General features: G+C 41.1%; 2 protein-coding genes across 7 annotated transcripts in view; one reads left to right on the top strand and one right to left on the bottom strand.

Annotated features, from left to right (window-relative positions):
• The first annotated feature begins 9,535 nt into the window (after positions 1-9,535).
• Positions 9,536-23,109, top strand: psmb3 (proteasome 20S subunit beta 3). Its single transcript, XM_068013553.1, has 6 exons — positions 9,536-9,666; positions 12,469-12,653; positions 14,458-14,565; positions 18,113-18,290; positions 19,488-19,582; positions 22,853-23,109. The coding sequence occupies exons 1-6, from the start codon at positions 9,664-9,666 to the stop codon at positions 22,899-22,901; spliced, it is 618 nt and encodes a 205-aa protein (XP_067869654.1). The 5' UTR covers positions 9,536-9,663; the 3' UTR covers positions 22,902-23,109.
• A 2,225-nt stretch (positions 23,110-25,334) lies between these two features.
• LOC137348202 (phosphatidylinositol 5-phosphate 4-kinase type-2 beta) overlaps positions 25,335-26,986 on the bottom strand; it is a 125,529-nt gene continuing 123,877 nt past the window's right edge. For 5 of the 6 annotated variants that reach the window (XM_068013548.1, XM_068013547.1, XM_068013550.1 and 2 more), the window contains one exon: positions 25,335-26,924. In XM_068013548.1, the coding sequence (XP_067869649.1) occupies positions 26,844-26,924 (81 nt within the window). In that variant the 3' untranslated portion in view covers positions 25,335-26,843. The remainder of the gene's footprint in view (positions 26,925-26,986) is intronic. The other variant, XR_010969094.1, reaches the window with a different exon arrangement.

Raw genomic sequence — 26,986 nt, 5'->3', positions numbered from 1 at the left:
TCCTTGCAATTGATGAGAACAACAATAGCTGTATAATCTTCTGGAACATTGGATTTGGTACCAACCCAATTATAAAATTTCAATTCAGCGAGTACATCATAGTTTGTTTTTATTCTATTATTATTTCTCCTATAAATATAGAATACTAAATGATGAACTGTTAAATCCTTAATTTATCCAATTGTATATTAGATCATTCCCACTCTCCTTGGGCAGTGTTGAACGTTTTATCCCGAGTTGCTGAAACTACAGCAATTTATACATAAGCAGTTTGCGATGGCTAGTTAATGAGGATTTTTTTAAAAATCTTTTAGCAAAGTTCCGATATACACGCTAAATGCATCAACTTAGAATATAATATTTACAATGGAGCATGGCTATTCCACCAAAATAATGACACATTGCGAACATAAGAAAAACAACGCCATCCTGCACTCAGAAAGGTACAGTTGGAATGATCAATTATCAGTTAATTAGGTCGGTACAGGTGAACGGCCTTAAAACATTGACCAAAGGTTTACTGCCTCATTTGTGGGCGAGAATTTGTAGTTTGTGAGTGAGCGCGTATCTGTGAGTGTTAGATAGATAGATAGATAGATAGATAGATAGATAGATAGATAGATAGATAGATAGATAGATAGTTAGTCAATAAACGATATAGGCAGAGACAGAGTAACAGGCCGATAAAAAGTGAAAGTCAGATAAACAGAGAAGGGTAGCGACAGAGAAATACAGATCGAGACAAGCAAAGACAAATGGACAACGGTAAAGGGAAACAGACGTAAAGGGGATTATAGAGAAGCAGAGAGAAAGAAAGCAACATACAGAGAAACAAAGACAGATGGAAACAGACAAATACAGTGAGGTAGAGAGTGGGGGCAAACAGATCGAGCTACAGAGGAACAGTGAGAGTGAGAGACAGATAAATAGGGTGAGAGACAGGAAGACAAAGACTGGTTTTCTGCACATAACTCCTGTTCACTTCGAATACTAACACAATTTAATTTTTACAGAGCATTTGTGATTTCGTTTCATCTTGGGCTATGATGTCCATCGATCTGTTTCTCTGGTTAGGGATAATGAGATTTAACCCCATTTGACATCTTCTGCCTTCCGTCTGCTTGCCATATTCTTGCTGTCCCCTTTATTTGTGTCTTCTCATCAACGTGTTAAAGGCACTAATGTCATTAATGCCTGCAGATAAGAAGGGTTAGTGCAGCAATATTACCATAAATATATTGTCAAAAATTGGACAAGGGATATGCATTCAAAATCCACTCTATTAATATCAAGCACATATCCGTAACAATATACGGTTCCTTTATTGTATTTTATAGATGCGTTATATTTTATGCCAAAATGCACTTACAATACAGCAAACTTACTAAACACAAAGGTTTTTTTTAATCCTTGAATGTATAAGTGTTTGTGTGTGTGTGTGTGCGGGTTGTAAGGGTGATACATCGCTTTCACTAATGTGACACAGTCCCTTGTCCTTCCTCCCTCCCGTTTCTTTGTTTCATTTAGCTATTATCTCCACGTCATCTATCTCTGTCTCGCATGTTTTCCACTCTCTCCATCGCCCCCCTCCCCTCACCCCTTTTTGGTGAGGTGCCTGGTGAAACTGGAGGGGGGTGGGGGAAGAGTCGCATTTATCTGCGGCCGGGGAAACCTCAAGGACAAACTGACAATAAGAACGAAATTCCTTCTCCAGAATTGACAGCACACGTTCGGGGGAATCGATCTATTGATTAGTAATGACTAGCTTTCTCACCGCAAGTTTCTTCGGAAAAAACACACGAATGGCAATAGAAGTAAAATACACATTGGTGCATAAATTACTTAAATGATTCCATTTTGAAATGATGCCTCTATTGCTTTGCTACAAGAATGTTCCTTTATTATTTTGAAGGTTATTGCCAGTCATGAATGATAATAGTCAATTTAAATCATGCAGATTGCACGAGATTGTGTGATAACCTTTCAGCATAATAAGGGAAATAAATTGTCTCTTATTCACACTAGGACTGGGCCATATCCCGGTTTATCATGGAATGGACTGGATCTCCAATGACACGTGCTGGTTATTTTCACTCTGTCTGAATCCATATTATCTCCATTCCCCGCACAGCTGAACAGTAAAGGACAGCACCGATCGATATATCCTCTGCTATTAAAGAGGCGGCAGAAGGCAGCATATGTCACCGTGGGAAACACTGGCAGCCTCCGAACAAAAGAACACTATTCCAGGCAGGAAAGACGCGGTTACCTAGCAACAGACAGTCACCCAGTCTTCTCCAAAGCTGGAGTGCTCTCTGCTGGCTGGGAACAGAATCAATACAATGAAAGCGGGCCACAATTTAACCTCACATCATCAGGCCAGTGAATATTCACTGTCGCAGCGAGGAAAACCGGGGCTAAAGTGCTAATGGTGGCCGGGAGTGAGGGTGGGGAGAGAGGGGAGCGGGGAACAGCTAATCAACTAGAAATTTCACACTAATAAAAGATCCCGAAAATCCAATAGGCAACGGATCCGAAATAGAAGGAAAGTATGGGTCAGGGAACGTGGTTTTAATCATGCAAATTTTGCAATTATTTTCAAGTTTGTGACAATAGTACATCAATTATTTTGTTTCACTATTTTGCCACTTGTTCGGAAAATGATGCATTTTTGTTTCCGCTCTCCGCCTCACTGTCCCTCTCACCCACCCACCCACCCACCCACCAGAAGACCATCAATGCCCAATGATGCCATCCTACCCTGAACTGCAGCACAGGGAGGGCAAGGGCTGGCTGTTCACAATTGATGCGACAACAGGACACCGTTACAGATTGAATATCCGGACAGCACAGCCCTGTGTATTAGGCAGTAAACTGTTAAAGAATGCGTTTAACACGAGGATATCCTTCTTCTTGAACCCAGTGGCTATTGCATTGGGAGGATTGGCTCAACTTTATTGTTGCCTTGCGGCTAAGATTTGAGTTTCTATAGTGCGTTTTCTCATTGTATTCGACCTGCCTATTCATAACACGACCTGCACGTCACTTCATTAAAGTCTCTTTCCTTTCCTTCACTTTTGGAGTCCCACCCTCACATTGTCTAGTCTCTGTTGGCTTCGCGCGATGTGCTATAAATGCTTCTGTCGTCGATCCTGATCGCTTCCCAATTGCACTCACCGACCGAGTGAATCTTAGCTTTGCTTTTTCACCAGAAAAGCCAACAATTCACATCCCTCTGAACATGTCTTTTCCAGTGTCCGTCTGTTTATTTTTTCTATTAAAACGTTTACCTTAAGTTCGCATGTTCTCCCACGTGCATCCTTGTTGTAGTGAACAATGTTCTGCAGCCTAGTCAGTTCTGGACAGGATTTGACTGAATTTGCTTCCTGTAGTGATTCCATCATTGCTGTTGTCGCCTGTTTTCCTGTCGAAAGTTTGGAACGGATCAATTAGCTGCAGATTACTCATTATATTTGATGGACACAATGTGGTGGTTTAAAAGTTGCAAGTCCTTTAGGAATCGAACGGAGGAAACATAAGAGATGCAAAGATGGAAGTGGTGATAAAGCTGGGAAAGGGAGAGGACTTGAGAGTAAATGAACGAAAGAACATATTTGTCGGTGTTCACTAATCTCAATCAATGCCGTGCTGGAACATCGTCAGTATCATTTTGCCTTTTGAGTGGCAGTTTTGATCTACATTGGGCTGAGCTCCAATGTCAAATATAATTCATTGCTCTTCTAGTGAATGGTTCCTTATACTTCCTGGATCAAATACAGGGAGAGTGCACATGAACATTTTATTTCACAAAATTAACAGGAAATATGTCAAGTACTATGGAAACTGAACATTAATCACCTAAAAGAAAATAATGGATCGGCTCGATCAATGTTTGCATTTAAAGATTGTCGAGAATAAGCTCTTTAAATAGGCCGCATGTTAGAGTGAAACACCAGCTCTACCCCGATCTTTGTTGTGAACTTATGTAAATGCAGGCTCTACACGTTTTGTGATATTAAGGTGGAAATGGAGCGGTAAACTCCCATACATCCGATGTATAAGAGCAGAAATGCGTAATTCCTTTGATATCCATATAAGCCATGCTGTGGGGCCTGGGTGACACAGAGAGCTATAGGGACTGGGCAGCCCTTTGTGGAAATGTCACGACTTCAGAGGTGGTTTCATGTTTCCTCGTGTTGCTGCTTTTGAGAATTAAAGAAAACATCTGCAATCATAAAAATGGAAGATGTCCAACGGGGAACAGTGGGCAATGCAGTTTCTTCCAGCAGCAGAGAAACACATGGCGGCGCATCAACCGAGAAACCACTGAGAGATTTACTAGTCACGGGTGAGATGAATGGTGCGTTCGACTAACGTCACAACATTCCAAATAGGAAGGTTGCGACATTTAGAGAATGTTAATACAGTGAGTGGCTTTATGATGTCAGTCGGAAACTATAGTGACCGTGACATCACAATGAATGAGTACTTTATTACCGAGCGTCTGTCTCTTTCTCTACTCACACACATGTGATTTGAGAACAAGATCAGGAATTGGTATCCACAATGCTTGTGGTCAGGGGTACACGACATAGGACAAGGCGTCTCGTCTGCCTGCCTGCAGCATTTAAATACCCATGACTGGTTACTGACAACGTCATGTTTTGTCTCGTTCTCTATTGCAGGGACTGCAGTTGGATTTTATTTGGTGTGGCGGTAACACACAAACACTTTCTATTACGAATGGTTCACAAGGACACTTTCCAGACCAACTTTAATGAAAGCCAGAAAAGTCCAGTCTTGAAAAGAGCCTGCGGACACAGAAGTCGTAATGAACAACACTGCACAGATTTGAACGGTGCAATCTCCGAGCTAAGACCCTGGGTATATGTTAGTGTTTTGCAATCCTTACATCAAATGTACAGCTTGATATTTACAATAAGATATATCTCACATGCACTACAGACTGTGTACATGCTACACATCTTTAGGAAAGCTATTTATGCGTCTGGATTATGCGTTGAAAAATAATTTAAAAATACATTCATATCTCTATAAGAAAATAACAATTATGTAGAATCTCACCTGTATGATAATATTTTACCTTTTATTAAAGAGTAATCACATCATTATATAATTCTAAGTAAAATAATATCGAGAAAGAGACAAGGATTTGCCAACCATATAAAGATTTTAAAAAGATCTGCGAGGCTTCCTGAATTGGTCAGGGAATTCAAATTATTGATAGAATGGAAGCCCCAAGGGCAGCGTATAAGCTTTTAATAATTTGGTCTAAAACACTAATGTTTCATACAAATAGACTCTACCGCAGTCTTTTATTTGCGAGATGTGGTGGAATTTCCCGCTGACATTTTCAGGCCACATTACTGAGGATGGTTATTAAACCCATTGTTGATTCCCACCAATCCGATGAAGAGCAATAGCTGGGGTCTAATCGACGTCTGGTCCTGATTATTAAGGGGACCTAACACAATGCCATCCAATCAAGAGACCTGGTGACCCCACACTTTTTCACATGGCGTTTAAATAATACGCCAGCCAACGTTGTGTCTGGATTGGAGCTGCTTTATATAATTATGAATCATTTGGCATTATTCCAATTATTTTCGATGGCGCTGTTAATCTAATACTTCGGGCGTCATTGGGCGACGAACTGCGTTTCGTTTTTGTTTATATAAATACCGCAGACTTCCAAGTGTCCAATACAGAGACGGAATTGTCTGGTTGCCAACTCCAAGCCGTAACATCTCCTTCACTGGGTAATTTGCAAAGCTTTATTTCAATGGCGACGTTACCATTAAGTTAAGGTTGGTTTTAGCAGCACGTCTTGTGATAGGGCCAGAGGCAGCTAGTCAGCCTTAAGTTAGAACCGGAATTAACAGGCACGACAGTATTACGAGTGGGATTGGTGTTAGTATGAAAGAGTCCTGATTTGGGGTTACAGTTGACTGAAACAAAAGCTTTATTTGACAACACATAGGACTGAAAACGGCTGCCGGTGTCAATAGTCCCTGTCTTTTTTTTTATTGATGAATTAAAATACTCTCCGAACCTGCAGCCTCTAAATGCCCGCAGCAGTTTTTGACCTTTCTGCTCTGCTGGTGTACAAAAATCACTTGACAAATACTATGATTCTCAGCTCCCATTTTTGCTTTGTGGGGTTTGAGCACGTCGAAACACAAACAGTAAATGTAATTCCCCTCAACTGTATTGTACTACACAAATAACTTTGTCGCTCGTGTAAATCATACACACTGGGGACTTTCCAAATGTGATTTATATCGCTTGGTAGATAGAGTAAGGGGAAGAAAAAACATCTGTACAGGAAGGGCATTCAAAAGCAACATTTGGCACCAAAATACGTGGTCAAGAAATCCGAGTTATTTTCTGGACGGATTATTTGTCTGTGGTTCGCAGTTTTCAGCAAAAAAAAAGTGCTGCTGAGTTCTTGGAATGTGCAATTCACCGACCTTGTAAATCGATGCATCGATCCCTTAGTACAAATTAATAGCAAAAATATAACAAGCCACGTATTGGACCAACAAATATTGCACATCTGTACCTGATTTCAGTAGTCTGACTCTCACAGGGATCAGGAATTTTCAATCTTAATGCCATACTGTAAAAATCAGGTTAATAAATTGTGCAAATTTCCCATAAAATTAGAAAGTGTCTTAATTGTCTAAGCTTTTACGGCTGTCGTTTTGAAATGTAATCGATGCATATTTTGCTGATACTTTAACAAGTCTGCAGTGTTCAATGTGAAATCTGTCTACTATCCAATTTCTTGTGATAATATTTGTATAGATATACATCAAAATGATTTCTTATTGGAATAGCGGCAATAAAAATATTTCAGGGTGATGCTAAACGTCCGCTTCGTCAGATATCTCAGTACACACAATATCTTGTATGTAGCGATGATCACCTTTAAAGTTATGATTAAAAAAATTATAACAATTACTTTTACTTTTTTAAACTGCATGATACACTTCCTAAAAAACAAATATCTAAGTATATAAATAGGATTTTAGTGGCAAACCAAATTATTCAGCTTGATAGAAAATCTACCTGGAACAAATTTTTGATGGACGTGAATCCTGCCCCCTTGCAAAATGATATTTGCGGTGTATTAGAGAAACAAAGTAAACATTTAAGTCACAATCAGTCTTTAACTGTCTGAAAGCACTTTTATCAGAATTGGATGGGGGCGGACATTAGTTATCCTTGTAATTAATTCAACACTGTGTTGGTGAAGCCGCAAATTACAACGTGTAACTAAAATATTATGGTTCACAAAAACGGCATAGAATCCTAGTTTAGTCTAGATTCCATTGGATAATAATTTTCAGTACAGTATGAAACAATCGAGAGTATGGGCAAAACAGATGTTTCGACACTATGGCAGGATGTGTGAAAGGAAAAGGTTCCAGTTACTACCAGTTCTGCTCTCAACACAAACTATTTGCTTCCACAAATCTTAATCCCCAAAATAAGACTCTAAGTTTGACTAGCCCTGTCCCTTAAGACAAATTACACTCCCCACTAACCTTAATAACGAGGACTGATGGTAGATGTGCAGCCAGAATAATATCAATTTCCTTCCGAAATACGCTCCAGTGTGTAGGCCCAAAACTATCACCTGGGATTGAAATCATTTTGATCTCCTTATCTCACTTCTATTTCTCTGGGGAACGGCATTCTCAAACCCTTACCCATCTCACCAGAAACATTTTGTTGCCATACTGTGTTGCTTAGTATTACATCTCACTGACACACACCTTTGGAGGCTGTTTACGGGAATTTATGGTCATTGTCTGCCCTGCCAGGTAAAATACCTCCAAATCGCTTCAATTTCCCGCATCTACTGGAATGAAAGTCATTCCTTCTGAAAGCTAAAGCATCACTTGGCATTCATAGAATCACAGCCTCTTAAATAGGTCTGTTTCTAAATTAACAAGGGGTTATTTTATTCCAACATAAACTGATCAAATGAAAGGGGACAGATTTCTTTATGGACTATTTTCATCCATGTGGTTTTTGAATTATACCTATTAATTCTGCGTGTACATACATATATAATTTATATTGGGGCAGTCTAGTTAAGCACGTATCTGGGCCGAGGGCAGATTCCAGCGTGCAATTCGCCTTGTTTACATCATTTAGAAGTATTAATTTCCAGTCAAACTGAAAATCTAGTTATCAAGAGTGAACTAGAATTTATTTCACTGACTGATTAAATGGTATTAGGCGTGATTTATGATAATTATGTTACTAATTATAACATTATAGCTATTGTACATTGCCAATGAGACAATTTGACTTTTTTAATTGATACAAGATGACTATAAAATTGCACTGAATATCAACAGGCAAGAATTATGGACCACGCTTACCATAGTCTGGTGTTAGTTTTTCCAGTATTGTTGAAACAAATTATTTCAAAATTGCTACGTTTTATACCTAGGTCCAGTCACATTGTTCGAATATATTTAAATCTCATTACTCATCACGAACTTTGTTCATGAAAACTGAATCAACATATACATTAGGAACATGCAGTGACTCTTGTCCGAGAGCTCCTCGTCTCAGCGAAATTAAGCGTTAGATGTGACCTTCCAGAAACAGTTGATTTTTTCTACAAGATGTATATCTCCCAGTTTTAAAGAAGCGTATACGTTCTTTGAAAATAAGGAAGATTGTTACTGTCGGTGGGAAGGTTGCTTCTATCTGGGCAGTGTAAAGATAGCTAGTGTCCCATGATCTACAATAGCATTAGTGTATATATCTGTGCACCATGAACACACCATTTGTAGAGTAGTACAACAATGAACATGGCCCTTTTGAATCATAAACATGAAAATATGGTGTTAAAAGTCTGAATCGATTCCCCTAATCTGATAATGGTTTCTAGAGTCATTGTTTCTACACACATCCCAGCAGCCATGCTTCCTTCCCCTAAAATAATTGGGTGTGTGGAAGGTTGGTTTTGTAGGAATGTATCTACGTTCCTCTTTGTTTTCTACATCATATTTCCCATTAATATAACGTTTGGTTGTGGAGTTGGTGCATCTATGTGTCTCTGTTTGCTACATTTCTCTGTTAGAATTAATGTGCTTTACAAAAAAAAACCAAAATCCATGTTTTACTTCATGTGACTTGGTGGAAATTTTATTTCTCTTTTCTTTTAAAAAAACGCGTATCTTTAAGTGAAACACTCTAATTGTTTTTTTTCCTTCCCTCCCAAGTCACAACATCAACAATGTTTTCCACACACTCTTGGCTCCCTTTGTCCTCCTTTCCTCTTCCAGCTTAGGTCCTCCACGATCCCGGCATGCTCGGCCGGGCCCGCCCGCACACAGTGACTGTTCACTTTCCTTCTCGCTCCCATGAGTGCAACCGAACCCGTCCGCCGCGGCTGCAATGACGTACCTGGCGATTGACCACTTAGTGAGATCGACTGGCGGCAGCGGGGAGCCAGAGAGCCAATCGCCGAAGTTGGAAGGCGGTACTATACTGCGCATCAAGTTAGGGTGAGCGGTAGGCAGAAGCTGGAAGTGGTGATTTTTTTATTTTTGGTGTGGAAGTTGGGAAAATACTGTAAAATTCACCGTATTTGGGCTTGACTGACAACTACGCAGAATGGTGAGCGAGGGAAGGGGAGAATGCTCAAAATATAACTTATTTTGTACTGATCTACAGCTGACTTGTTTAATTTGCACATTGGAATGAGCCAGGCCGAACCTGATTAATGTGGCCTCTACTTTCCTTTATAAACCAAGGCTGATTTTACCCTTATTTTAGTTTCATTTTAAACCTGAAGCGGGTTCTGTTAATTTTATTACAATTATTAATTGTCTTTCTTCACTCAGATTGTGCTACACGAATTTTAGGCTCCTTTTCCAGGAATTAATCCATCAGAGACTGCCTAGTTACAGTTATAGGATCTTTTCTCAATAATTTAGTTTTTTTTCTCTTCCTCACAGTTTGCACTAACTTTCCAGTCATTATTCCTTTTAGCTTAAGATGTATTCCTTCAGTATTTTAAAGACTCGATGTCTATATTCAGTTACTTCCTTCACCATATTTTCAGTTAGTTGTCTTGTATCCCTGATGCACTTTACAATCTGCTAAATCTCCATGTGATAAATCTCCTTATGATATTTTGTCTTTCTCACCACCTTGCTAATTTTTCAATTTTTTATTCCAGATTTGTGAAAATTTGCATGACTTCTTGATAGAGAAGTATCTTTAACATGGGGCGGCACAGTGGTTAGCACTGCAGCCTCACAGCTCCAGGAACCCAGGTTCAATTCTGGGTACTGCCTGTGTGGAGTTTGCAAGTTCCCCCTGTGACTGTGTGGGTTTTCGCCGGGTGCTCTGGTTTCCTCCCACAGCCAAAGACTTGCAGGTTGATAGGTAAATTGGCCATTATAAATTGCCCCTAGTGTAGGTAGGTGGTAGGGAATATGGGATTACTGTAGGGTTAGTATAAATGGGTGGTTGTTGGTTGGCACAGACTCGGTGGGCCAAAGGGCCTGTTTCAGTGCTGTATCTCTAAATAAATAAAATGTTAATTCATAAATATGTACAAGTTGTAATATTCCTGTAATATAGTGAAATACATAAAACCCAATGTCATCGCTGGTGATGTTAATGTTGTGATCATTTTTTGATACTCAATTTCCCTTTTTAAAAAAAACTTGTTGGCTACAGTATTATAGTGGCCATGTTGCTGGGCTAGTAATCCAAGGCCTGGGCTATTAATCTGGAGACATGAGTTCAAATCCCAGCATGGCAGTCTGGTGAATTTAAAATCAGTGAATTAAAAAAGATTGAAATAAAAAGCTAGTATCACAAATGGTGACCACGAAACTACTGGATTTTCGTAAAAACCCAGCTGGTTCACTAATGTCCTTTAGGGAAGGAAACCTGCCGTCCTTACCCAGTCCAGACCCACATCAATGTAGTTGACTCTTAACTGCCCTCTGAAATGGCTGAGCAAGCCAGTCAGTTGCCACCACCACCTTCTCGAGGGCAGTTAGGGATGGGCAATAAATGCTGCAAATGAGTAAGAGTCATGGAGTTATACAGCACAGAAATAGGCTCTTCGGCTTACTGTGTTGGAGCCCGCCATCAAACCTATCTATTCTAATCCCAAAAGTAAATAAGAAACTTATTATTGAGGAATAACTCTAGTGGGAGTGTGTTTAAATACAGTAATTAGTTCATTGAACTTAAATCTTATAGTTTCTGCAATGACAGCCCCTTAAAGTCTCTGTAATCCATTATTGGCTTGGCCTCCAATTTAGCAAGCACAATTTTATTGCAGAGAAAGTTCTGTCCAGTAAATTATTTACTTTTAATATTTGACATTTCTATGGGGTTTGAACTTCCTTGATACCAATCTCACTCAACTTTAATTTTTGTAATTTGGCACATCTGTTAAAAAAAACTATCAGACTAGTTTTACAATATTTAAATTGGCTTATTCCTGGATAATCATTTCTGCATTCAACTGCTTTGTGAAAGATGCAGAATTGAGTGTGTGGTCCGTAATCTTTTTAATTGTGTTGGTGTAACAATCATGAAAAGAATATCTCGAGTGCAAATTTTCCTATATTCTGATTAAGTCATGTACATTGACGTTGTGGAATAAGGTTCTTATAGAGACTTGAGAATGCACAAACTTAAATTGTTACCATCACAAATGCTGCCAGTGACTGACTTATAACCACTTAAATTACTCCTCGCGTTATACAGGTCAAAATGCTCTCTCAAGACAAAGGGTTGGACAGGCAAAATCTATACTTTTTTTTAATAAAAGCAAAGTATTGCAGATGTTGGAAATCTGAAATAAAAACAGAAAGTGCTGGAAATACTGAGCAGGTCTGGCAGCATCTATGGAGAGAGAGAGACAGAGTTAACGATTCAGGTCTGTGACCTTTCATCAGAACACAGTTAACAGTTAACTCTGTCTCTCTCTCCACAGATGCTGCTAGACCTGAGTATTTCCAGCACTTTGATTTTATGTCTACCCTTGTTTTGCTGGGTGATTTTCATAGTTCAGTTGGACATGGTATGAACATTTCAGACACCAACCATGACATCTTATCGACATTCTAGTGGCAGTACTGGTCTCAATAACAGAACAGTTAAAAAAGAAAACTCATCCACAATGGTGATTTGAGGCATGTTTCATTTTGCTTGGTATATGTTTATAAGTATTTTGTCAGGGAGTGTAATGCATAAAACTGTATCCACTGGATTTTACAAAAATTAATCTATAATGCCTCAAATCATAGTATTCAGGAAAATGCTTATTGAATTATAAAAAAAAAATTGTATTTTTCCCCCTTAATCGTTAATCAGAATGATGTTGAGATATATTCAGTCATCAAATGCTGCAGGAGTTCCTAACTTGTGCTTTTCTTGCTCTTCTCCCAGTCGCACATGTCATATAATGGTGGGGCTGTCATGGCCATGAGGGGTAAGGATTGTGTGGCAATAGCAGCCGACAGGAGGTTTGGAATTCAGGCACAGCTGGTGACCACTGACTTCCAGAAAATCTTTCCAATGGGCGAGAGGTTATATATTGGACTGGCTGGTCTTGGCACAGATGTACAGACTGTGTAAGTACCACGATCGAGATTGGCTTAGTCTGATCTCTGTTAAGGGGTAAAATTTCCTTAGCAAGACAGTAATGTGGGATTAAGAGTGCCCAGTTCAGGTCCACTTTGGGTCCATTTCAATAAAGACAGCATGTAAATGAAGCGCTTAGTTTGTTCCCAGTGCTCATTTTAGCTGAGGCAGCAATAGAGCCATTGCGATTGGTTGGAAAACTCTGGACTAACGAGGAATAAACTTACTCCCAATTCCAATTTAAGCACAGCTCCCCTGATGTCTCAAGTCAGTTTTTCCAGTGACTAGCTGAGTCATGTAGGCTAGGAGCTCACAGCTTCGATTCTCAGTCTGTGCTGTTTCAGGTGATTACAGCCGCGGCTGCAGTGAGTGCTACGGTTGATCTGTGAGGCCGTGCGTTAAGGAGAGTTAAATTAACCCGTGTTCCTGTTTCTAGTTGCAGTCCGGCATCCCATTTTGGAAGTGTGCACTTTAAAGTGGACTTTAGATGAAGACAGCATCAGGTTTGACTGTGGGTACCCTTTCCTCCCAGCAATGGCGGAGTAGCAAGTAGGCACCTGCTTTCGAAGCCTGCATGCAAATAATGGACTCTTGGGGTGAGGCAGCAGAGTGTGACTGGCATCTGCAGAACCATGCCCCATCCTTATTCATTCTTAAGACATGGCCCTTGCTGGCAAGGCTGGCATTTATTGCCCATCCAAGTTACATTTGCACAACAGTGGGACTTGTTAGGACACTTCAGAGGGCACTTAAGAGTCCACCATATTGGTTTGGGAACATTAGAAGGGGGCAGGCCATTCAGCCTCTCTAGCCTGTTCCACCACCATTCAGTGAGATCATGGCTGATCGATATTCTAACTATATCCACTCAATAATTTACTTTTTATTTGGGTTTATTTTACACTTAATTTCAGTTACAGTACCAAAATGTTTTGCATATGAATTAAACCACCGTTTAGTGGAGTTTCTCTTTCCAGAATTCTTCTCCAACGTATTTTGTTCTTAAGAGATCACAGGACTGTCTACTGCGTCAGTCCTGTATACAGGTTTCTTTTAACTACAATAATTTGCATTTATATAGTGCCTTTTATGTAGGAAAACCTCTCAAGGCCCTTCACAGGAACGTTATCAAAGAAAATTTGACAGTGAGCCTAAGAAGGAGTATTAACAGGGTGACTGAAAGCATGGTCAAAGGGGTAGATTTTAAGGAGGGGCTTAAAGGAGGAGGAGAGACAGAAGATGTTTAAGGAGGGAATTCCAGAGCTTACTGCCTAGTCATGTAAAAGACACGACTGGCAGTAGTGGGGGAATGGGGAATGTGCAAGAGGCCAGAGTTGGAGGATTGCAAAGTTCATGGAAGAGCTTAGAAAAGCATGAGAGAGTATGCTGGTTACAACTCTGTATCTTTATGGGAATATCTAAATTGGATTGTGCTATTTTTGGTCGCCTTTCATCCAGGGAAGCTCTGGCAGTGTTGATGATGGAACCAGATATAGTACCTGAGTGGCTCCATTTATCATAATGAAAGTGCAATTTTGGACCAGACCTGGGATCTGATCAGGAGTCTCCCAGCAGACTACCAGTCAGATGTGCTCTGTAAAATTGAGTCTGCACAAGATCTGGTTAGCTCCATTTCTTGCACTATAGGCTCCTGCATTTCAGATTCACCCACCAGATGCCCGAGCGATTACTGAATGCTTTTCTGACTTCCTAGTAACGTGAACCGAGTACTGTTGTCCTTTTGTGAGTTGAGGTAGTCCACTACTCTTAATACTTCTCCCATTTTCTTTTCAGTTCACAGCGTCTCAAATTCAGGTTGAACCTGTATGAATTAAAAGAAGGCAGACAGATCAAACCAAAAACATTTATGAGCATGGTTTCAAATCTCCTGTATGAACGACGGTAGGTTAAATACTCCAACCTATTGTGAAATGTTTGGAGTTATGCGGCGTGGAATTGTCTGATTCTCAAATGTGAAGTTGCATTGCTAAATAACAAACCCATTTGTGGTTAGAGTTTATTAATTCTTTAATGGGCCGATAGTTTTAGAAATTCACCAAATTCCTAGTGTAAAATGTGCAGTCTCCTCAGCAACTTTTATTGGGAGCGAGATTTTTTGAGGCCTTCCGCTTGTTGGTGAAGCAGATATCGTGCCCTGAAAATGGTGGGGTGTGATTTACTGCCTTGGTCCTGCTGAGGGTGTAGCCGAGCTATGTTGCCATGGGTCTACCATTAGGTGCAACAATCACCTGCCTGAGTCAGGAGGTAGTCCCTTTAAATACGCAAACCAGGGTCTTATGTCATACACAGTACTCCAATTGCCAATTCTTCCTTCCATTGAAGCCTTCCTGAGACTGTTGCAGTAGCTGCTGCAGACTAAGTGCTCCTGCCCTTTAAGAGGGGCATGCTGCCTTTAATAGGTCAGCTAGCCCCACACTAGCACCTCCCCCTCCCCCTGTCGCCATTGATTATGCAGCCAATCAGCAGCATGTTTTTCAACTAGGCTTCATGACACAACCATGTTAATGAGCAGGCAACGTAAAGCTTGGCTGCTGCCTGCCTCAATGAGACCACGTGCGGGGTAATTGCATATCGCGATCTCCTTTTTGAATTTCTTCCCCCATTGGGTGAAGCCTGTGCCTTGCATGTGACTCTGCACAGCCACTCCTGTGTGGCATCCGGGTCTCCTTTGAAGTGCCTGGGAAATTTCCTTTATTAAAGGTGCACTGTAATTGTAAGTAGCTCTGCAATGATTGCATTGTTTTCCTTTGAATAACTTTGGTAAATTAGGTTAGGGGTTCCCTGGAGCGTGTATCAATATTTAAGGAAGGCCCCCCCCCCCACCCCTCAACAGAAAAATGGCATGGTGCCTTGCTAAAAATGGAGGGGTTTTCAGCTGCTTTTCCCAATCCTTAACTCTGGTTTGCAGGCATTAATTGTGTCCAACTGCTGCCCTGAATCAGATGCTATCTGTGTAGAATGGGGACTTTTACTGGCCCTTTATGATTCAGCTACTTTGTCAGTCGTAGAATGATATAGCACGGAAGGAGGCCATTCACCCTCCATTCAACCAGCCTGTGCTGGCTGTTTGAAAGTGCTATCCAATTAGTCCCACTCCCAGCTCTTCCCCATAGCCTTGCAAATATTTTCCCTTCCTGAATAGTCTCCTTCGGTGCTGTAACCATTCCATGATTCTGTGATTCTATTTATCCAGTTCCTATTTGGAAATTACTATTGAATCTGTTTCCACTGCATCTTGAGGAATAAAACTGGAGTGTGTCTTACTTCAGTGAGGGAGTGTGTGAATGTAATTATGTATAAGTATATTTAGAGGACAATACAGGAGTTAGCTGTAAAACATTCAAATACTATTGTAACCAAACTAAATGGAGTTCCTATAGGCTGGTAGCTAGAATTCCTTTTAATTCCTGGTCTTTGAATGTCACAGTATATAAGGCACCAAAAAAAGCTATTGAGTTTGGTATTGAGGGTCAACTAATTTGGCAATAGGCAAATGTTCACTTCCCATTTTGGTGTCTTGTCTCACCTGCAAAAAGTTTCCAGCATCACAGTCAAATGTTAATCCATCCTGCTCCATTTGGAACCAACCTATAACTGTACTAGTAATTTTCTTTTAAAGTCAGCATCCTCCTTATCAGATAAGGCTAAGAGGAGACTTGATAGGGTGTTTAAAGTCATGAAGGATTTAGGTCAAGTAAAGAAAGAGAAACTGTTTTCAGCGGCTGAAGGGTTGATAATCAGAGTAATTGACAAAAGAACCAGAGGCGACATGAGGAAACAGTTTTTTTTAACAGAGTGGTTAGGATTTGCAATGTACTGCTTGATTGGGTGGTGGAAATAGATTCAGTAGTAGCTTTCAGAAGGGAATTGGACAAATACTTGAAAAAAATGCAGGGAAGTGGGGGGAAGAGCAGGGAAGTGGGACTATCAGGATTGCTTTTCAAATGAGCCAGTACAGACTTGATGGACCGAATGGCCTTCTATGCTGATGATTTGCTGTTTGTTCATATAAATATTTTTCTTAAATCTCTGCTGCTGTTGAGCTAGCTGGTCGGTGTTCCAAGAGTGCCTCAATTGACTAATCCTTCAGCGCTTTTGGGGATCTGTGGTTGTAGGTTTCGTGTAGAGAATAACTGCAGTCTACCAGGTGCCTTTCTCTAACTGCATGGCTGAAATTGGATCTTTGCCTAATTTGCAGGTGTTCAACCGTATCTTACTACTCTGTAGCACTTGATGCACCCATACCTAGTAAGGCATCAAAGCTTCTTGGGTTTAGGGATATAGCAATTGAACCTGTTGAACTGCTTAAATCGCCTGACATTTGCTTATGATCATGCCGCATTAGCAATACTGTATTTAATTCTGATCACATAAGATAAGAACATAAGAAATAGGAGCAGGAATGGGCTATTTGGTCCCCTGAGCCTGCTGTGCCATTCAGTAAGATCATGACTGATCTTTCACTGTCCTACACTATCCCCACATCCATTGGTATCCAAAAAATCTGTTGATCTTTGACTTGAATATACTCAACGACTGAGCTCTCTGCAGTAGAGCATTCCAAAGGTACACAACCTTTTGCGTGAAGAAATTTCTCCTCATCTCAATCATTATGACGTTAAAGACCGATCCACACACTGGAGAAGGTGCAGGAAAGAGAAACACGATTGATCCCAAGTGTAAAGTGAAGGAGTGGCGAGGAGAAATTAGGAAAGCTCCAGTCCAGAAATTGAGCAGGGGCGAGATCCACATTGAGGTAGATAAAATATTAAACAGTATGGAGAAGGCAAACCTAGAATATTACTTCATATTAGGTCAGGGAAGTGGCATCCAAAGCTATCAGTTTTAATTTAGTAGAATGTAAATATAAATATTGGGAATAATGTACTTTCTCAGTCATGAATGCTTGCAGCTATCTGCCCAGCAGAATAAGAGAAAGACTTGCATTTATATAGCACCTTTCATGACCACCAGATGTCCCAAAGAGCTTTGCAGTCAATGAAGTACTTTGAAGTGTAGTCACTGTTGTATTGTAGGAAACACATAGTCGGAACATGAGTATTAATGAAGCTGAATGTTATAATAGGGTTGGGGTACTAGAGGGACTACTGACTTACTTTATGCTAACAATAGGAATATTTTTATATTAACGTTGAAATTAAAATTGTCAATGTTACTGGACAAACGTTTGGCCTTGTATGACATTCCTCTGTCTGTTATTTGAACACAGGCGTTAGTTAACCTGTTTAGTTTAGTGCCACAACTACAATAGAGGAAGATCATGTGAACACAGTAAGTGTTCGCCCACTGCTATCAGCACAGTCATTTCTGGGCTATAGCATCTCTGCAAGTCCTCGAAGCATCTCTCACAATGAATGGCGTTTGTGATGTAGGTTGCTGTTCTCATGATTACTTTTAACATTTGCAGATTTGGCCCGTACTATGTTGAACCAGTGATTGCAGGACTTGATCCAAAAACATACCAACCGTTTATTTGCTCGCTTGACTTAATTGGCTGCCCAATGGAGACGGAAGACTTTGTGGTCAGTGGAACATGCTCAGAACAAATGTACGGCATGTGTGAGTCCCTTTGGGAGCCAAACATGGTGAGTGTTTGGCACATTGACCTGTTGATGCCCCTGTTTAAATTCAAATTATGCTGGTTTTATTTGTTCCCAAAAAGCACATTTTCTATTTTCTTTGGTCCCTATATGAGCTGCTGCACCTGGTGACATATCGTTGCCAATAAGGATCCCATTCTGAAACAGCAGTAGCATTAACTTATCTTCAGTTGTAGCTGTGTTGTCATTATTCTGCCTTTTTGGAAAAGATTAATTGAAAACAAGCCTCCAAGATTAAACGGGGCATCCTGTAATAATAGGTGTGTTTAATTTAGCATAAAATTTACAGATAAGGGCTGAGCTGGCACTGGACTTCTCTTGCAGTAAAATACTCTACAGTTGATGAGAGAGTGCGCTAGAATCTTTTTATGTAAATGCTGTTCCTTTTCCCCCAGCCCGATACTCTGCTGGGTTGCAGGGAATGATTTACACTGAGGTGCAGTTCCACTGATACTGGTAGTTTTCCAGTACTTCACCCAAGCAGTCGTCATTCTTGTGTGAATCTAGACAGTCAGTGTCGACAGGTCATTCCTGAGCTTGAACCAATTCCCATCCAATATTTACACACCTGTAAGGCCATTGGTTAGAAATCAACATTGAAACCTTAGTTGATTCCCCAACACCTCAACCCCACACATACACCCCCACCCAGGAGCATTGAGGCAATAGTAGCACCCGTAATTATTTGCAGTTCAGCTAACTCCGCACAGACCCAGGATCAAGCCTGGGGCTTTCCTGAATGGTATAGCTCAGTGCCACACTAGGTGGTCTGTTACCAGCTGAACCAGCAGACATATTTGGGCTGCTATGCTACAGGAATGAACATCAGACACACATAGCTTCACTCCCTGGCTGGGAAATTGTGGATGTTTTCAGAATATGGCTGGGGCCCTCTGTTTAACTTGGTAAAGTAGTCATAAGTATGAGTACTCATGAGATCCCAAGTACTTTTTCAATACATGACTTGCCGCCACCAGGCAGCATTGAGCCCAGGAGCTGTGAGATGGCCTTCCTGGGAGATCGTAAACCCCTGCATTCTAGGTTCGGGCTGGGAGATGACTTGTTATTTACACTGTCCCTTTGCAACAAATCAAATGCACCATTCAGGAAAGAAAGAACTTGCATTTGTACAGCAGCATTCATGTCGTATGCTAACATACTAAATGAATGGTTCTATTTCAGGAACCAGAAGATCTGTTTGAAACTATATCTCAGGCTATGCTGAATGCAGTGGATAGAGATGCTGTATCTGGTATGGGTGTCGTCGTTCACATCATGTAAGTTTGAAACACTTTTTACACTTGGCAGAGTTTTGATTTTTCTGCAGACGCATTCCTTGTGTTCTGTTTTAATATCATAAAATAAGCAGGCTAATGACTTTTAAGTAGGAGAGAAAGGAAATTTCAATGTGTGTCAAGCAGTGTGCTACCAAAGGTAATTATATCCCTGGGTTGCTCGAAGGTGGTGCTGGGACGAAATCAATACATGTGATGCTGCAGGTGACACCTGATGAGGAGGGATATGATTTATATCCATGAGTGAACAGGCCTGATAACTTGCTTCTGACTTTACCAATCACAAGTTTGAGTTGGTGCCACAATGGGATAGATGTGTGTCAGTAAGCTCTTGCATTGCACTTGATTCACTATACTCGGGATTGAGTAGACTAAGCCTATATTCCCGAGTTTAGAAGAATGAGAAGTAATCTCATTGAAACATAAAATTCTTAAGGGGCTTGATAGGGTAGATGCTGGAGGATGTTTACCCTACGAACATACACATTAGGAGCAGGAGTAGCATGTTCCGCCATTTGATAAGATCATGGTTGATCTGATTGTGGTTTCAACTCTACTTTCTTGATTACTCCCGATAACCTTTGACTCCCTTTCTTGTCAATCAAGAATCTATCTAGCTCAGCCTTAAAAATATTCGATGACCCTGCCGCCAATACCGTCTGGGGAAGAGAATTGTACAGACCAGAAACATGGGAGTAAAGGAGCACCTGGATTTGAACTAGTGATCTCTTGATCTGCAGTCAAGTGCTCGACCACTGAGCTATACTCTCCAACCTAACACCATGGCTGTTGAGTCTAAAGCTAGTGGGGTGGGGGGGGGTGTCACAATCTTAGAACAAGGGATTGGCCATTTAGGGCTGAGAAGAAATTTCTTCACTCAAAAGGGCAGGATTTTCTCAGCCCCACGGAGCGGGGAAAAATAGTGGGGAGCCACATCAGAATGGTTCCCTGAAGCATTCCCACTGCCGGGAAACTTTCCCAGAGACAGGCTGGAAATAGGATCAGTTGCCTGCTTCACCGGAGGTGGGCAGCCATTTACGATGGTTAAGGCCACAATTAGGGGTGATCTTGCAGCCTCGCTGGCATTTTGTAACCGGGGAAGTGGCCCCCACGCCTGCCCCCCCCAACCGTGCGCAGAGGCCCGCTGGCTCATTGCAGGAGGCCTAACTGTGGCAGGCTGGGGGTTCATCGGAGCAGGAGACTCTTTGCCCCAATGACGGAGCAGCGGGCAGGAAAGGCTGTACCTGTGGCACGAACGATTCCTCCCAGGGGGGCATTTCCCCTCTGCTTTGAGGAGGTTACTGGCTTAAGCCCTGATAATTTTTGAATTGGATCTGTGCCTTCACGGTCCCGACCTGCCTCAGCAGCACCCACCTGGTGGAGCTGCTGAGGGGGTCGACAGCATCATGATTGCCCAATGTCCTTAATAGGATGGTGAGCGTGGAGGCAGATAGTTTGGAGGCCGCTTCTGTAAAGATTGCGCTGCCAGTCTTGCTGTCGGCAAGTGCGGGCACAGGGCCCCTATTTGGTGCCGAAGCCCGCAGGAGAATCCAGCCCAAGGCGTTGTGAACCTTTGGAATTCTCTATTGCAGAAGGCGATGGATGTTCAGTCATTGAGTATATTCAAGACTGACTGATTAGATTTTTGGATACTAAGGGAATCGAGGGATATAGGGATAGTGCAGGAAAGTGAAGTGGAGGTTGAAGATTAGCCATGATCTTATTGAATGGCAGAGCAGTCAAATGGCCTACTCCTGCTCCTGTGTTCTCGCACCTACACTGTTTGGGATCTTCCTCTCCCTGCTGCTCTTACATGCGTTCAAGTCTTCAGAAGAAGGAACTTTCCTCCACACAAGATCAGATGGCAGGTTGTTTAACCTTGCCCACCTTAGAGCAAAGACCAAAGTACAGAAGGTCCTCATCAGGGAACTCCTCTTTGCTGACGATGCTGCATTAACATCCCACACAGAAGAGTGTCTGCAGAGACTCATCGACAGGATTGCGGCTGCCTGCAACGAATTTGGCCTAACCATCAGCCTCAAGAAAATGAACGTCATGGGACAGGACATCAGAAATGCTCCATCCATCAATATCGGCGAGGCCTGGACAACGTATGTCAGCCAAGAGCGACGTCTCAACTCATTCCATCTTTGCTGCCTCCAGAGAGTCCTTGGCATCAGGTGGCAGGACCGTATATCCAACGCAGAAGTCCCCGAGGCTGCCAACACCCCCAGCATTTACACCCTACTGAGCCAGCGGCGCTTGGCCATGTGAGCCGCATGGAAGATGGCAAGATCCCCAAAGACTCATTGTCCAGCGAGCTCGTCACTGGTATCAGACCCGCCCATGTCTCCACTTTAAAGACGTCTGCAAACGCGACATGACGTCCTGTTACATTGACCACAAGTCATGGGAGTCAGTGATCGCCAGAGCTGGCGGACAGCCATAAAGAGTGGCGAGTCAAAGAGACTTAGCAGTTGGCAGGAAAAAAGACAGAAGCGCAGGGAGAGAGCCAACTATGTAACAGCCCTGACAACGAATTTTATCTGCAGCGCCTGTGGAAGAGTCTGTCACTCTAGAATTGGCCTTTATAGCCACTCCAGGCGCTGCTTCACAAACCACTGACCACCTCCAGGCACTTACCCATTGTCTCTCGAGACAAGGAGGCCAAAGAAGAAAAATGTTCAGTCCAGAGAGATGATCATTTCCATTGACCTGCCAGAAGTCTCAGATTGAGCTTCTGGAATCTGGCAGACTGTTTAAACAACAACCTGTGCAACTCCTGCAGACAGGGCTCTGTGTTATTGGCAAAGCATTTACTTAGGAGGAACGAGCATGGGTGCAAGTGGAAAATTGTTTGACTTCTATAGAATGATGCAGAACATAAGTAGGCCATTCAGTTCATCGTACCCGTGCCCTCTTTGAAACAGCTTTCCAGTTAGTCTCACTCACTGCCCATTCCCCATAGCCTTGCAAAATTCTGCCTTTTAAGAATTTATTCAGTTCCCTTTTGAATGTTATTGAATCTGCTTCCACCACCCCCATCAGGCAGTGCATTCCAGATCATAACTTGCTGGTTTAAAAAAAAACAACTCATCTCCACTCTGGTTCTTTTGCCAATTACGTTATATTTGTCTGCTCTGGTTCGTGCCTCTTGTGTGTGTAGTGCAAGAGGAGGTCACTGCAACATGGAGTGTTTATGTATCTGTATTGTTAATTCCATTTGGTAACATTTGTTTTTTTTCTTCGCAGTGAAAAAGACAAGATTACCACTAGAACATTAAAGGCTCGCATGGATTAAAAACAAACCCCTGCAGCAAACTTTGCAACACAATTTTTTTTTTTTAAGTGTAGTTTTCTGTTCTGACACATCCAAAATATGAGTGTCAGTCGAAACAAGATAATTTGAATTGAATAACTTTTCATATTCTATTTGGCAGTTATTAAGTATTCTGTTTATAAGATGAGTGTAATTAAAAAAATAAATAAACCAGCTATATAACATGGAACATCTTAAGTATAGAATCATTTGATATTCCCTACTGTGAGAGTGTGGTCTGCCATTAAAGGACATATTGATTTTTGTTTTATTTACAAAGCAATTTTTCAGAGGAGAGGGTGGGAAAAGAATTCAAAGCAGACCCACACTGGTCTGTTAACACTCTGATCGAGTTGTATGATTCGAATATAGATCCATAATATCCCATTACGGCTGTATCATTATTTATATATATATAAATAATCTATGTCACAACTTTACAACATCCCAAAGCACTTTACAGCCAATGAAGTACTTTGTGTAGTCCCTGTTGTAATGTTCGAAAGGCAGCAGTGAATTTGCACACAATAATGACCAGATAATCTTTTTGTAGTGTTGTTGATTTGAGGGATAAGTAATGACCAGGAGATCATGGAGAACTCCCCTGCTCTTCAAAATAGTCCCATGGGATCTTTTACATCTACCTGAGAGAGCAGGCAGGGACTCGGTTTAATGTTTCATCTGAAAAAGGATGGCTGAGATCCACTGCCTCCTGACTTAAATGGGGGAATCAACATAAAAGTCTATGACCTTCAAAAACAGAGTCTGGAAAGAAAGGAAGTATAGGAGGACGTGTGAAAGAAAAATCCAGGGTAATGGGATCTACTGAAAAACTGAACACAGCACAGAATCTCACTCTAATTGGATCTGATCGAATTGTACTTGGCTGAATGATGACTACTGTTGGGAGAGTTGACCATCCAATTGGACCAGCGCATTTTTACAAAAATGTTTGTTTTTTATTTGTAAGCTTTGGTATTACTGCAGCGAGTTTAAAACACTGCGTCACCATGATTCCCAAACACAGCATTACAAATTATTACAGTCAAACTCTGATAAATGCATAATTGGTCTAACCGAAAATCGTGCACTTTGCTGATAATTTCCATTATGGATTGGACCGATATAAGCTTGAATGCGTATGTTGGAAAACTCTATGTTGGTTGGGGTTAATTTGATGCATTTGTTAAGACATAACACCCCTATCGCTTTCAGGTCCTAATCACAAGAGCTTTGATTTCCTTGCTGATGGTTATACAGGTTTTTTTCTTAAACATCTGAAATAAGGACTTCCACCTGGTGCATGGGCCAAATGAGATCCAGTAGAGTGAGATTGGATCAAATCTATTGCAGAAAACTAACAGGAAATGTGGAAAATTAACATTGGAGGTCCTGACTTGCCAAGGGAGAAACTCTGGCCTTGTAAAAATAAGGCAAAAGCACTGATCAGGCACAGTGTCCACACATGAACAATGTGGTGTGGAACCATGCAAAGCAGGAAGGTCCAATCCCTAGCCTGTGCTGAGTTAGTTTGCCTCAAGTGGTAGGAGTGGTAAAGACACTAAAATTGGCCTCAGTGCCTTTGGACTAGGGAGGGATAAAATCTGCTGACAAGTGGCCACTCAAAGTACCTACGGATGGAAATTGTGCTGATGGCAGTCATAGCAAAATAGCCTGCTGATAGGCCTCAGGCTTTGCACATGACAAATGGTCTGTTTGGGTGAGGTATGGGACAGTAGCTATTATTTATGGACATGTTCTCCAGCAAGCATCTGCAGTGATAGTAGCAACAGCAATTTTTTTTGGATTTAATAAACAAAAGTATAGTTAATGAAATTATGGATGATTTTTTAAAAATTCTGCTCTTATTGCCAACTTTCATAAGTTAACAGCAATATGAACACCCATTAGAAAATACCATGAAAACAGTCTCCCTCCAAATCGTGTAAAATACAACTTCTTAGGAGAAATTAACAGTGTGACAAACAGACAGTAATGGGCTGAGGAATAACAGGGCTGCAGTACAACTAAAGCATTTTATGCATGGGTCAAGATTAAACACAGGAGTTATGCCTGCATCAAGAACTCCACATAAGTGAAACAAGAAATCATTTGGTACGCTGAAATTCAAAGCTTGGAATCAGATGTGCACTTATCCTGATGCAACTGAACTTACACTGTAATTTTAATGTTCCTTTTTTCATCCTTTACAATTTTGAGCCAGCTATAACTGCACTAGAATCTCTATTATAACATACACAGTGCAATGAATTGTACATTTCTTTCAGCAACACAAATAGGGTGTCAGAAGGTGCGTTTCTATTTATCTCCTGTAATCTTTACACCTCTAACATCCTACGTCTACTGTTCGCAATTATGAACTTGCCGGATCACTTACTAAAATGGCCACCATCCTTTTGGTAAAGAAGGTTTATGTATTAAAAACAGTCCATAGAAAATAGGTTAGCGAGGGTTCAACATTAAAGTTTAGTCTCGTCAATGGTTTTAGACATATACATATCTATAAGTGATCACTTAGTCACCAAGTGCAGACCAAGCTCACCTTCAGTATCCCTCCTTTAATATCTGTTATGCTACACATAATTAACAGCATACATGAAATTCTGTTATTTAAAGGGTTAAAGTGCCAATCAATTCCTTCTATGGTTTCTGCAAGCGACAGGTAAATGGTTCAAATTTGATGCTTGTTGTAGTTGTATTTTGTTTTCATATATCCAGAACTTTTTAAAAACTAAAACAGCACAATATTGCCGCGGCATTTTTGTAACATTTCAGGCTAGTTTAGGATTCAAAAATCGGACAATGTTGGTAGTGTTTACAAAAACACTACCAAGCAACATTATTGTCACGGCTACTTCTTTGTAACATCAGATTCAACAGCAAACAGCAATACTTTGTCAAAAGAATTTGAGTCTTAAAAACAGTCCCTTACAAAGGAGTTAGCTTTTTAAAAAAAAAAAATTACCTTTTTACTCATGTCTATTGACCTAGCAGACAGAATGACACATTGTCCAAAAAAAAAAAATTAGCTTAAAGCACTATTACAGACTGTACTCTCTTAAAAAGCCAAATAGCTCACATCAAAGTAAATGCAAGCCCTCCTGCCAAGTAACAAAAAAGTAAACTTTCAGAATACATTAGGAATGCCACAAAGCCAATGGATTTACCCAAGTCACATCAGATGGACTGATGGCCACTCCACAGACTGCGTGACCAGATGCAGACTCGGGTAATCTGGATATGTGGCATCCTATTGTAAATCTTACTTTGCTTTAGTAAACATTTCCCCTCCCCCACCCCCAACAAACAATAGCTTATATATAGTTGCGTTGGTTTATTGATAAAGTTGCTAAAGTCTTTTTTTTTTGCGATTAGACAATATGACAACTTAAAACATTTGAGAAACAGCATGGCAAAGGCCTGGCAATGGCAAAACCAGGGTTGGGATGAGTGCAGCGTCACAAAGATACACGCAAACAATACCGTGTCTTTGCTCCGTTAGGACAATATTTCAACCGTAAAAAAGTGATTCTCGCCATTGTCAAAGTGCCCGTTGTCCTTCACTGCGTGCAAGTGCCCACCTTCTGGTTTTAAAATCATGCAGTATGTCTCACCATGGCTAACGGAGTGCCACTGAAGCTACTGCCAGTAACAACACACTCAGAATACATGGCAGAGAAAACTTCAAGAGCAATGCAACATTTGAGGCAATGCAGGTTTGCCAGTAAGTATCTTTTTTTGTTGTGTTTTTGTTGTTTTGTTTCCAAAGGATGCAATTTGGAGATTAGTCTCTGCACATTGAATACTGCACGCACCACTACAGTGTCCTCAGTTTCCAAGTTCCTGCGTCTGCTACTCATTGGTAGTCTCTCATTGTGCGTGTTGTGGGTGTCTGCAGGGACACTATGTTATGATGTTAGACATAAAATCTAAGAAACGCTTCGAGTACTGTTCGGGGTTAACGGTGGAGATCTCGGCACCAGCCTGCAACACACAAACAAACAAGGTGTTACTCAGATAATTGTGCTTAGAAACCATGAATCCTT

The sequence above is a fragment of the Heterodontus francisci genome, chromosome 33, assembly GCF_036365525.1.
Source record: "Heterodontus francisci isolate sHetFra1 chromosome 33, sHetFra1.hap1, whole genome shotgun sequence".
Classification (NCBI taxonomy): domain Eukaryota; kingdom Metazoa; phylum Chordata; class Chondrichthyes; order Heterodontiformes; family Heterodontidae; genus Heterodontus; species Heterodontus francisci.
Note: the sequence above shows the minus strand (reverse complement) of the source record. Positions and strands in the feature narration are given on the sequence as shown.

Bases quoted from the DNA above. Each gene is read 5' to 3' on its own strand.
- psmb3 (XM_068013553.1), top strand. The intron at 12,654-14,457 runs GTAAGTACCACG...TTTTCTTTTCAG, and splicing joins GGCACAGATGTACAGACTGT to TTCACAGCGTCTCAAATTCA. The intron at 19,583-22,852 runs GTAAGTTTGAAA...TTTTCTTCGCAG, and splicing joins GGTGTCGTCGTTCACATCAT to TGAAAAAGACAAGATTACCA.